Genomic DNA, 11,165 nt, shown 5'->3' with positions numbered 1-11,165 from the left:
ATTAGTCAGAAGACAAGCTCGTCTTTAAATATCAGACTGACTTAATTTAATATCTCAGTATCCTAGGATTATTCGGTACAAGTTGCTTCTCAACCTCAGGATACCATATATAGTTTGTATATTAGGAAGGCTCATACTGATCACAGATCTGTAGTCCAGCATTGTGGTTTTATTGCATTGATTTATGGCTCTAGCTCTGCTAATTCTAACTGCCATAGCAATTTCGCTATGTCAACTAGGCCGTGACAATACGGGAATTATGGAAATGAATAATAAATGAACTGCATAGACCACCAATTATAGAATTCTGATCAAGAGATTCAACATGATATGATGGCAAAGAGATAAGATGAAAAGAACCTCTTCATCCATAAATTCCATTGTTAGTTACTGTCCTCTATCAGCCTGAGTCTCAATCAAGTAATCGATAGCCTCCTTTCTGAAATCATCATCCTCGAGATATGAACCGTTGGCGTGAAATACAAAGTTCACACCGGCATCCCTTGCACTGTATTGAGGCCAGTTTATAAACTGTTGGCCGTGATTATTGGGGTTGAGGCTTGCAATAAAAGCCACAGTCATAGATGATGCCATTGTTCGAAGGCGGGCTCGAGCCTCACCTGGACCAATCCACGGATCAGTATCGTTCCCAGGAAGGTTAAAGGTGAAAGGCCAATTAGCCACATGAGACGCGCCCAAGTAAGCAGCAGGAGGGGTCGTTGGAGAGGACCAAGAAGGCGTGGCAAAGACGAACTTGTAAACAGGCACACCAGCTACCGAAAAGACCCGGGCATCCTGCCGTGCATTACTATTCCAAGTAACATCACCAGAAATAACCGATTGACGTTTATACATGTAACCGTGTGATGCAAAGCGTTCTGAGCCGGTTCCAGCCGGAAGACCTTCGGCCGGATCATCTGGATAAAGTTCGAAAACCTTCTTCCATGTAGCATTGGACATGGGGTATCCAGAGCCATAGAGAAGACCATGAGATATGATATCCTCCTCTGTATTGCATCCTTCAATTCCAAAACCCGTACCCTCATCTCGGCCTCCACCTAGCATAAGCGGAACCTTATGAAACTTCCCTAGCTGCTTGGCTCGGCCACCAGCAACTGGTATGAAGTTGCCATCAACAGTAGCGAAGAAAAATGACTTGATGTTTTGAGCAGCCAGAGCATCGTATGGTGCCTTTCGGAGACAATCTAGCCTGTCAGAAGATTCTGTACAGTTCACACTAGATACGAGCTGATCGTACATTGGTTGGTACCAATCTGTCGAGTTTGCTATTTCAGGTACTTATCAGCGAAATGATGACAATGTTTGACTTTTAAACAAGAAGAATCAAAACCTACATGCGATGCCATTTGACGATCCACTGTTCTGTATTGCTGCTCTAAATGGAGGCTTTCCCTCACCGCCGTATGCAAACATTTGCCAGGCCACCATGTCTGCACCACTAAACATCATCAGAGAATATTCCGACGCAGAGTGAGATTTATGTTAGGGTGAAGTGCTTACGAGGATTGACCCATCAGTGTGACTTCATCCGGATTTCCGCCAAAACCTTGGATGTTCTCTTGGATCCAGTCAAGTGCCATACGCACGTCACGAATTCCAGCGTTTAATTCTCCCGCATTCTGAGGGTTATGTTAGCCTCGCTTATCGAAGAAAATGCATGTCGTGCTTAGACTTCTCGGACGTCACATACTTGAACATCTCGACTTGTTAAGAATCCAAAAGCTCCTTTGCGGAAATTCAGGGCAATTCCCATAATCGGCTGACCCATTTTGACCGAACGCTGGACAAGCCAAGTCAAGTTAGCATTCGGATTCGCAGCGGAACCCATTTGTCCGGCACCGGCGTAGAGTTGGACCACAATCGGTAGTCCAGTAGCAGGATAAACACTTGAAGGTCGCACAATGTTCAGATTCAAACAGTCCTCATTAAGAGTATAAAGGGTCGTGTTGTCCCAACCGGGGCATGTGTATCCAATCTCGGTAGCATTACGAAGTTCCGTGAATGTACTATTCAAAGACTTGGGATGACGGAAACGAAGGTCTCCAACGGGTGGCTGAGCATACGGGATGCCTAGGAACAGGTCTTGAGTGAGTCCAGGAACACTAATGCCATAGTATGTCCCATTTCTTGCATATCCATACGGTACAACACTGTTCTCGAGTGATGATGGAACAGCTGCAACTGCAGCCAACCATGCCAAGCCATGCAGGAACCTTGTCAGACGCATTTCACCTTTGTTAGTTGGATTTAATACAGTATTCCACAATACTCTTTTGCATGATGATCATATTGAAGCTTTCTTTTGTAACTTGTGCCTGCTAAGGAGAATTGACAGGTGCCGCGTACTCTGCACTGAAAAACTTGACATTATCTCCAAAACCTATCGTCCAATTTTATTTTATTTTGGATAGATAGGGTTTATCAACTACATTTGAAAGGCTGATTGGTGCTTGGATACCAGTGTTCTCATTGTAGAGGTTGGTAATTATCTTAGAATAATATACGTGGTCTGATATGTCTTTCTACACAGTAGATAAGGCCGGCAAAAAGCGCCTCTTAGTGGGGAGCACCGAGGCCGCTAGTAAGTAGACTCGGGTCTGAGCAACAAACCCCTATCTACCCAGCTTGTCGGAATTATTGACACAACATGATAAACAAAGCATGAATAGATAGGGATTCGCATTTCGGATCATCGGCTTCCTCTAACTACATTTCACTAATGTTGTCTGTAATGATAGGCAGTCTGCCTCGAGAAGTATTGAAGGGTCAAATAGTTGAAAAAGGGCAAGAAAGAAACTCAATTTACCTACAAATTACCTCCATCAGCAATAGCATACACCAGTCTAACCATGGCCTCACGAAACGAAATACACATCAATGACTTGCCAGAATCCATTGACTCTATCACGTTCGATGCTGCTGGGCTTGGAAAGTTGAAAGGCTTTCTATTTGATGGCTCCATTAGCCAGTTCAACAATATTCCCTATGGCGAGGTTCCTGGCCGTTGGATGTCTGCTCTTCCAGTAAAGACGCCATGGGAACAGGAAGGCGTACGAGATGCGCAGAAACACGGGTATGAAGGCTCTTTAAAACTTCTCAAAAGCGAATTGTAGGAGCTCCAGAACTGACCTGAGTAACCATCTTGCAGCACTTATTGCCCGCAGCCGCCTAGAAGATTCTACCCAATCCCCTTGATCGATCGACCCTATACGCCAATGCCCACTCAGGACGAGTTCACTTGTCTCAACCTCAATATTACCATTCCGGCATCATCACCTCCACTGGGATCTCCTCTCCCAGTTCTCCTCTGGATTCATGGAGGAGGCTTGGCTGCAGGTACTGGGAATGCACCAATGATGGATGGTCGAGTATTAGCTGCAATGTCAGTTCAGATGGGCCTCCCAACTCTGGTCATCACTCTGAACTACCGCCTCGGGGTATTTGGTTTTATGACGAATAGTGATATAAAAAATGTCAATTCGGCATCCGGACAACAGACAGCAAACTGGGGATTATATGATCAAAGACTAGCAATTGAGGTAACTTTGACACCACTCAGGCATTTAAAGGGCTAGCTACTAATCAAATCTTAGTGGGTTCAAACACACATCTCTGCTTTCGGTGGTGATCCAAGTAATGTCACTATATTCGGAGAGTCTGCAGGCTCAACATCTGTTCACTGGCACTTGTCTGGTCCCGCATTATTCCGTCGTGCAATTCTCATGTCGGGAACTACATCTACTTGTGGCATCTCTACCACAGAACAGTATAACGCCGCGTGGCATAGACTTGCAGATCATTTTGGCGTGTCAAAAACTCTTAGTGCAGCGGAAAGAGTCAATGCGATGCGTAAAATCTCTGCGCAGGACTGTCTGGTTTCACATGATCTACACGATTGTCTTATCCCCGTTGCTCAAGTTTGTGATGATGGAAAGGTCAACTTATGGAAGTGGGGAGATACTGAGGCAAAATTCCCTGTATGGTGTGATGTCATGCTTGGGGATTGCAAAAGTGAGTGCTGCTGAATAACCTTCAATCACTACTATAGTAGCTTTGAGCTGACCACTACTGACCACTACAGACGAGGGAATTCTTTTTGATCATCGTGGGCGTCTCGATTTGAATGGTCAACAACTCATTGATGACCTTGAAAAATTCATGGGAAGAGCCGATGCAGCTACAATCATTGACGCTTACGATATCACCGCTGAGTTGACAACGGAACAAGGTTGGGCAAAAATAGAGCATATGCTCACGCACTCCGTCTTTTCACTTCCAAACTACACCCTCGCAAAAGCTAATTCAAATGTGTTGCTGTACCATTTTGACGAGCCGTCCACTTTCGATGAGGGCATCGTTGACGGTGAAAGAGCTCCAAATGCTTGGAAAAATTTCGCGCATCATGCATTAGATGATAAATACATTTTCAATGTGTTGCGTCCTTTGATGACGTCCTCTCAGAAGAAGGTTGCAGAGAGCATGGCATACGATTGGCTATCCTTCGCTCATGGGAAAGACCCATGGCCTCGATTTGATATCAAGACATCACCGTTTGTTAAGACATTTGGACCAGAAGGCAAAAGCGAGGTGAAGACATTGGAGGCCGACAACCAGAAAAGAGCTTATGACAGCATGGAAAAAGTTCTCCAGGCTGGTTTATCGGGAAAATTTGGCGATTGGGGGGAGGAGAGAGCCGAGAATAGGTCCGATTTACTTCGAGACCCGTGGGTTTGAATTTTTTAGCATAATTCTACTAGGAGATGAAGAATGGTATGGACTACGTTGAAGATATAGATAAGTAGCATACTACTCATTTAGTTATCTATTATTTAATTATTGAATCCTACTTGCATTGACTCATTATATCGACTACTCTTGATATTGCACAATCTTTTACTATTGAATAGTGGAATGGCTTATCAAACATACTACCCTCCCACAAACTACCTTTAAGCTCCATGCCAGACATCAGCCATGTCTGCCTTGGTGTCATAGGTTCTCAAAAGACCTCTTATATACCGTTTAACCTGTTGGGTGCATCTATCGATAAGAGGGATATAATAATGATCATAGATATTTCAGTGAGAGATATAGATCGTACCATAGATGAATTGCAAAAACGCTGAAAGGGTACAATCTGAAGAAATGAATTTCTCTTTAGGCAGACTGGCTTAAGAAGACCAGGAAACAGTCCCATCCATTGATTTGAGTATAGCGGCATATCTTTGCGAAGAATATTCTCGAATTACTCTATTCTTCAGTCAGATTCAGCGGACTATTCACATCCGCTGTGACCACCCCTTCTTCAATGCTCTGCTCATCTGAAGGACTTTCACTAGCCCACAAAGGAAGCTCAGGGCTCTGGAGACACCAAACAGCCGCGTGCCCTTCAAGAGCGCTTTTTCATACGCCAGTTAATCATCCGTCTTACAGGAGGATTTTCGATATGAGGATTAATGGCGCGTAAATACACATTTCTGTCAAGCTAGTGGATGGTTGTATACTCATCAGTGACAGGGGAGGAAAGTATCAGGAGACTTGGCCACAGTGTTAGCGGATTTTCGTGGAGAACTTCTAACGCCACGGGCTCGATGATTTTAATAACTTCGAAATCCTCCTATTTTAATTGTCTATGAGGCACACTTATGAACGGGGGTATGCAATCCGCGACATTTATTCTTTCGTACTATCGTCCTAGAAATGAACTGAAACCCGAAATCCGAGCGGGAATCAGACGTGATTTGAGTACTCGATTAGAGGCTCCACCCTTAGGTAGGGTTGAAATCGAACTCGTCACACATCGGCCATAGCTCGATCCAAGGGTCATACGTATGATCCATCTCAAGGGGTTCTTGTGGTTGGGATGGTTGGGATATGCCGTTTGCAGACAATTCTTGAAGGTTGATGGCTGCAGAATGATCCAGTGCTGATTGCCCAGATATCTTGTCTTGCACGGGGTAGCTAGGCCCTTGGGTGAAGCTGTCATGGTGGATTGGCGAGTTACCCAAGGCATCGTGCATGGAGGCTTCCAAGGCCAGGAAATCGCACCGCGTCTTTCCATGAAACCGAGCTCGATCGGCAATGGCTCCTTGATACAGCAGTTGCGTGCTTTCGATAATTAACCACTGAAAATTGTGTTAGTGGGGATTTATATTTATAGCGAGAGTCTCACCCATCTTTTTCCCATTTTGAAAAGACGCTTGAACTCATTGAGATGGATAATGTTTAGTTTTGCCATAGCAGTAGCGTTGGGGCTTCTTCCAAGGTTCATACTAGGAAATGCCGACACATACAAATTCATTGTCGCTGCAGAGAATGTACAAAGACCTGAGAATGGTGTTAATAGTGGACTTTCCAGGTCTATAAGTTCCTGAAGAATCAGGGTTATAGCTTCTGCGCAATAGAATAGTTCCCTTGCTCTGTCACTCCACCAATTTGTGGGTGCCACTGCCGGAAGGACGGGAGGATCTACCGGGCCTTGTGGTTTTGAGTTCAAGGTGGGAAGGAATGGGATATATTCCCGATTCAAGAATAAAAGGCTGCTGGGTGTTAATCCTTATTAACCTTGAAGTATATGAGAAAAATACGCACCTGATATAGTATACCAAGTTGACGTAGGCGAACGACTCGCCTTGGCCTAATGATACATTTATAGCAACTGGAGTAGACGGGTACTTCAGTCGATCACTCTGTGATGATCTCCAATCTTCGAGAGTATCGTAGATACCTCTCCAGCGTGACCCGTGAACCCATGGACAATTTTCCGGGTTGTTCATTCCAAGCTGCTTTCTTCCACCCTCAATAATAAACTTGTGCGTTTGTGCCCAAATATCAAAGCCCCTGATCAAAACACAGTAGTAAGTATCAATCACGCCTAGAGACCGTGAAAGACTAATGTTACAGCGAACATCTCTGAATGTATATCTTGATAGGGGTGATGACCCAAATGCGAAATCCAGGTCCCCGCTGGGCAGGTGAGTAGATATTTTGTCCAATGAAAGAGTAGCCGATTCCGATCTACCACAGGAGACAAGACGATCCATGATGAAGCATCCCCAGAATGTGCGATTTTGAATCTGGCGATCCGTTTCAGTATGCACATGATCCGTCATAAAAACAATTAGACATTGCATCATCCTATTTGCCATCCCTAGAAAGATTCATGAGAATAATAAATCATAAATCACATTTGGAGCGCATACCACTGTACATCCAGGCTCCGTAGCCATTACCACCACCCCATTCATACATAGACATTGTTAGTAGTGCGTGAACAGTGCTTATGCTGGGGGGATCCTTGGGCACCCGAGACAGACAGTTCTGGGTGTAATTGGCATATTCCTCCTCCGTAAACATGAGTTCGCTACTGGGCATGAATCTCTGGCACAGGGTGAGCATTGCAGCGATTTGAAGTTCTTGTTTCCTGGGAGCCGTGATGAAAGTAGGAAAGTGCAGGAATGATAGCTCGGGAAACTTTCGACAAAATAGGCCAGCAGCCTTCACAATCACCGAATACGGTGTCTGATCAACGATACTTTGAAGAGACTGGACTGATCGAGGACTATGGATGATTGAAGGCATCTCGATGGTATCAGCATCGTTATCTGATACCTGTGGTTCTTTCTCTACGTGTTTCAGCCTTAGTCGAGAACGTTGTGGTGTTGAGCCAAAAGGTCCTGACAAGGTGCAGTCCCCCGGGCCTGTTCGTCCCGCTTTAAGACAACAGCGGCAAGGTGGGTTGCCATTGTGCACGCACTTGATCTTGGAGCGCCTACATAGCATCAATCGATGTTACTCACTTGAGCCAAGAAGTGATTATTAATCCTTCATAGCTTACCTGCACCATGCACAAGCAATCGTCGTCCTAACCATTATCCGATTTGCCTATCGGTTGTCTTCTCGGTGTTGAGGCTAGGATAACAGGGAATCAATAGAATGCGTGGACTAAGCTTTCGAAATTCTATCTTAATCTATGATCTAGGAGTCGTACGATTTTCAACTAGAAAAGGAGGTCACATGTCAGCAACCAAAATGCGGGTCTTGAACTGTGATGTTTATCGCCGTAAAGACTAGCCCAATGGTATGTTCCCAAGATTATGCAGTCAGCTGATAACGTATTTGTTGTTGAAGCACTCGATAAAAGCGTCTAGATGAAAACGCATAGTCCTTAGAAGCGCAAAGTTCTATATATTATGTGAAGACAGTACTCAGGTGGAAGGGGTGAATATTATTCGTAGTGAAACAACCTCAAAACAGGATCTAGGAATTTAATTTCTCGTCGAGTATTTAATTCGGAATTAGCAGTGCCAAGAGTGCTCCCGAATCCTCGAGGTGTTCGGGAGCACTCTTGGCACTGCTATGGTGCTCCGTCGGGAAGTGGCTAATCTAATGCCTTGCCGGTGGTATAGCTCACGTGATACTAATTTATCAGGATTGATATCTTAGACATTTTTTATAATCGCCTGTTCATCCTTTAGTATATACGCGTCATTGAATGAGCAAATGAAGTGGGAAAGCCTTTGCAATCGGCATACAAAGAAGCGTTCTCTTCAATAGGATGATTGGGATGAATTTACTATACTTCTTTCTAATTAAAATCAACAGACAAATAAACCTCTTTATCATACAGATCCTTATCAACAGGCTTGCAGTTCCACTGCGTCTATTATCTGTATAGAGACTCAGACTCAGGAGTCTAGACTAAGGTACTATGTAGGTGGATGCCGAGTGAACACATAAGCCGAGTTATGTATATGACAGGAGGACTACCCTACTCCTATACCAGGATCCTTTTCAAGTTGAGGATTCCAGAGCTGAGAAAACTAAAAAATACCCTGGTTAATTAACTCCACTCTAACTACAGGGTATTACAGATATCCTTTGTACGCATCGCATTTTTTCCTGCGAAGGAGAAAAACTGGTGCTCATATCCAGTGTCACCCCGAATATTAAAACAAATTTTTAACACATAGCCAGTAGAGAAAGATTGGGAGATTCTAAAGAAATAATTTTAAATTCATTATGGTGATCAAACTGATAACGAATCTCAAACCTCGGCAATGATGACAAATACGTGACAGCCAAAAAGCGGTAACTCTTATTGGTTTGAAAGTCAACACCCGTTCTTTTCAAAACTCATGTGGGGTAATCATCGACTTTTAGGGTTGGGCGACCAATTAGAATATGTAAAATGAATAATTGATTGATTCTACGAACCTGGGATGACATAATCAGATATGATACCATCGCTCCCCCGCCTTGCGAAGCCATCTTCTTGCAATTCACGGAGATCTTGCTGTCCATGAACTATTTCAGAAACAGCGTGAGATCGATTACTTTACTGTCATCAATATCAAGCCCGTTCTCTCGCTTATCTCCGAATACCCTTTCGATAACCATCCAATTCCCCGCAATTCGACGAACAATGGCCTCAGCAATGGCAAAGCGTTTGGACGGCAAGACAATTGTAATCACCGGTGCCTCCTCTGGAATTGGCAAGGCTACTGCCCAGGAGTTTGCACGCACGTCGCCAAAGAACCTCAAGCTGATCTTGACTGCACGCCGCATCGATGTACTGAAGGAAGTTGCTGCGGAGATCCAGGCCGAGGTCGGCGATGGTGTGAAGGTGCTTCCAGTCAAGCTGGATGTCAGCAACCCTGCTGAAATTGAGAACTTTGTTTCATCTCTTCCAGCGGAGTTCAAGGAAATTGACGTCCTTGTTAACAATGCGTGAGTTAGACCGACAAAGCTTTATCGACGAGATACTGAACATGCTTTAGTGGATTGGTCAAGGGCGTTGCTCAGGCACCTGATATCAAACCCGAGGATATCAACATCATGTTCAATACTAACGTCACTGGTCTGATCCACATGACTCAGGCCATTCTCCCGATCTTCAAGCAGCGACCAGAGGGCGGCCGTGGTGACATTATCAACATTGGCAGTATCGCCGGCCGCGAGCCTTATTCTGGTGGTGGTATCTACTGTGCGACCAAGGCAGCGGTCCGATCTTTTACGGACTCGCTGAGAAAGGAGCTCATCGCTTCGAGAATCCGCATTATCGAAGTTGATCCCGGCCAGGTTGAGACTGTAAATATCATCTGAACAGATATTCAAGTCTGAAGCTAATTATTCAATTACAGGAGTTCTCCGTTGTCCGATTCTATGGCGACAAGTCCAAAGCTGATGCCGTTTACAAGTGAGTTCAACGGTCTATCTGAAGTTTCATAGATTTCACTGACTTTCTTATTAGGGGAGTTGAGCCTTTGACCGGTGAGGATATTGCCGAAATTATTGTCTTTGCAGCTGGTCGACGTGAAAACGTTGTCATTGCCGATACCCTGGTCTTCCCCAACCACCAGGTATGTAATTTGTCCCTCGATTTGACCTCAGGCTAACCATAAAATAGGCGAGCGCTGGCATTCTGCACCGCAAGTCATAAAAAACTTTTATGGCATACGTAAGAAACAGGTCTTACGGTATAGAAATGCAACATTCATGGCTACTTAGTATATAGATCTCTTTCAACTCAAAATATATATTTCCTGCAACCTTTGGAACCTTAGAGCTACAGCATTGACCAGGTAGACCTGGGCAGGTATTCAAAGAATATACTAGTTGATAGCGCTGTATTTGTTATTTCTTTGGTGAACTGGTTTCCTATTTTTCATCGTTGAAAGTGGGATTTTAGATTGGCGACAGCCAACAGCCGACCCTATGACGGGGGTAACGAAGTAGGTGGAAGGGCCATCAATAATCTTAACAAATCAACAGTTTACTTAATATACTTCCTCTGCATAAATTTCTCTAATTGATACTGCTATCAGATCTAGTTACATAACATCCTAAAGACTCAAAAATTTCCCTGCATTCTCAAAGATCACTCTAATAATAACCACTTTCTGTCATCAATCAATAACGAATCTGAACCTATTATAGCTTGATTTTAATAAAGATCAAGTCTAGAGCGACCCTTTCTAATTATGGGGTATCAACCTTGGAAAGCACTTATCATGAGGCAGACTTTGGATGATCTTTGTTTTCAATATACATAGGTAGCAATGTCACGAAGTCTTCCTGAATTTGTTCAATTCCGCCTGTCATCGACCCAATAAAAACGAAAGATACCAGATGAAAGATCATTT

At 44.1% G+C, this 11,165-nt stretch overlaps 4 protein-coding genes across 4 annotated transcripts; 2 read left to right on the top strand and 2 right to left on the bottom strand.

Moving 5' to 3' along the window:
* Positions 1-387: 387 nt before the first annotated feature.
* Positions 388-2,248, bottom strand: N7495_009111 (alpha/beta-hydrolase; the record flags this gene model as incomplete). Its single annotated transcript, XM_057211762.1, has 4 exons — positions 388-1,286; positions 1,356-1,459; positions 1,522-1,640; positions 1,712-2,248. The coding sequence occupies 4 exons, from the start codon at positions 2,246-2,248 to the stop codon at positions 388-390; spliced, it is 1,659 nt and encodes a 552-aa protein (XP_057061305.1).
* A 622-nt stretch (positions 2,249-2,870) lies between these two features.
* N7495_009110 (uncharacterized protein) lies at positions 2,871-4,755 on the top strand (the record flags this gene model as incomplete). The annotated part of the gene is made up of 4 exons (XM_057211761.1): positions 2,871-3,094; positions 3,170-3,560; positions 3,615-4,032; positions 4,103-4,755. The coding sequence occupies 4 exons, from the start codon at positions 2,871-2,873 to the stop codon at positions 4,753-4,755; spliced, it is 1,686 nt and encodes a 561-aa protein (XP_057061304.1).
* Positions 4,756-5,789: 1,034 nt separating this feature from the next.
* Positions 5,790-7,602, bottom strand: N7495_009109 (fungal specific transcription factor domain-containing protein; the record flags this gene model as incomplete). Its single annotated transcript, XM_057211760.1, has 4 exons — positions 5,790-6,146; positions 6,194-6,560; positions 6,613-7,171; positions 7,224-7,602. The coding sequence occupies 4 exons, from the start codon at positions 7,600-7,602 to the stop codon at positions 5,790-5,792; spliced, it is 1,662 nt and encodes a 553-aa protein (XP_057061303.1).
* Positions 7,603-9,322: 1,720 nt separating this feature from the next.
* N7495_009108 (SDR family oxidoreductase) lies at positions 9,323-10,462 on the top strand (the record flags this gene model as incomplete). Its single annotated transcript, XM_057211759.1, has 5 exons — positions 9,323-9,750; positions 9,801-10,110; positions 10,164-10,219; positions 10,274-10,382; positions 10,430-10,462. The coding sequence occupies 5 exons, from the start codon at positions 9,323-9,325 to the stop codon at positions 10,460-10,462; spliced, it is 936 nt and encodes a 311-aa protein (XP_057061302.1).
* Positions 10,463-11,165: the final 703 nt, after the last annotated feature.

This window comes from Penicillium taxi (assembly GCF_028828555.1).
Source record: "Penicillium taxi strain IBT 34144 chromosome Unknown utg000005l_segment0_segment0, whole genome shotgun sequence".
NCBI classification, from domain to species: domain Eukaryota; kingdom Fungi; phylum Ascomycota; class Eurotiomycetes; order Eurotiales; family Aspergillaceae; genus Penicillium; species Penicillium taxi.
This window is presented reverse-complemented; position numbering and strand designations above follow the sequence as displayed.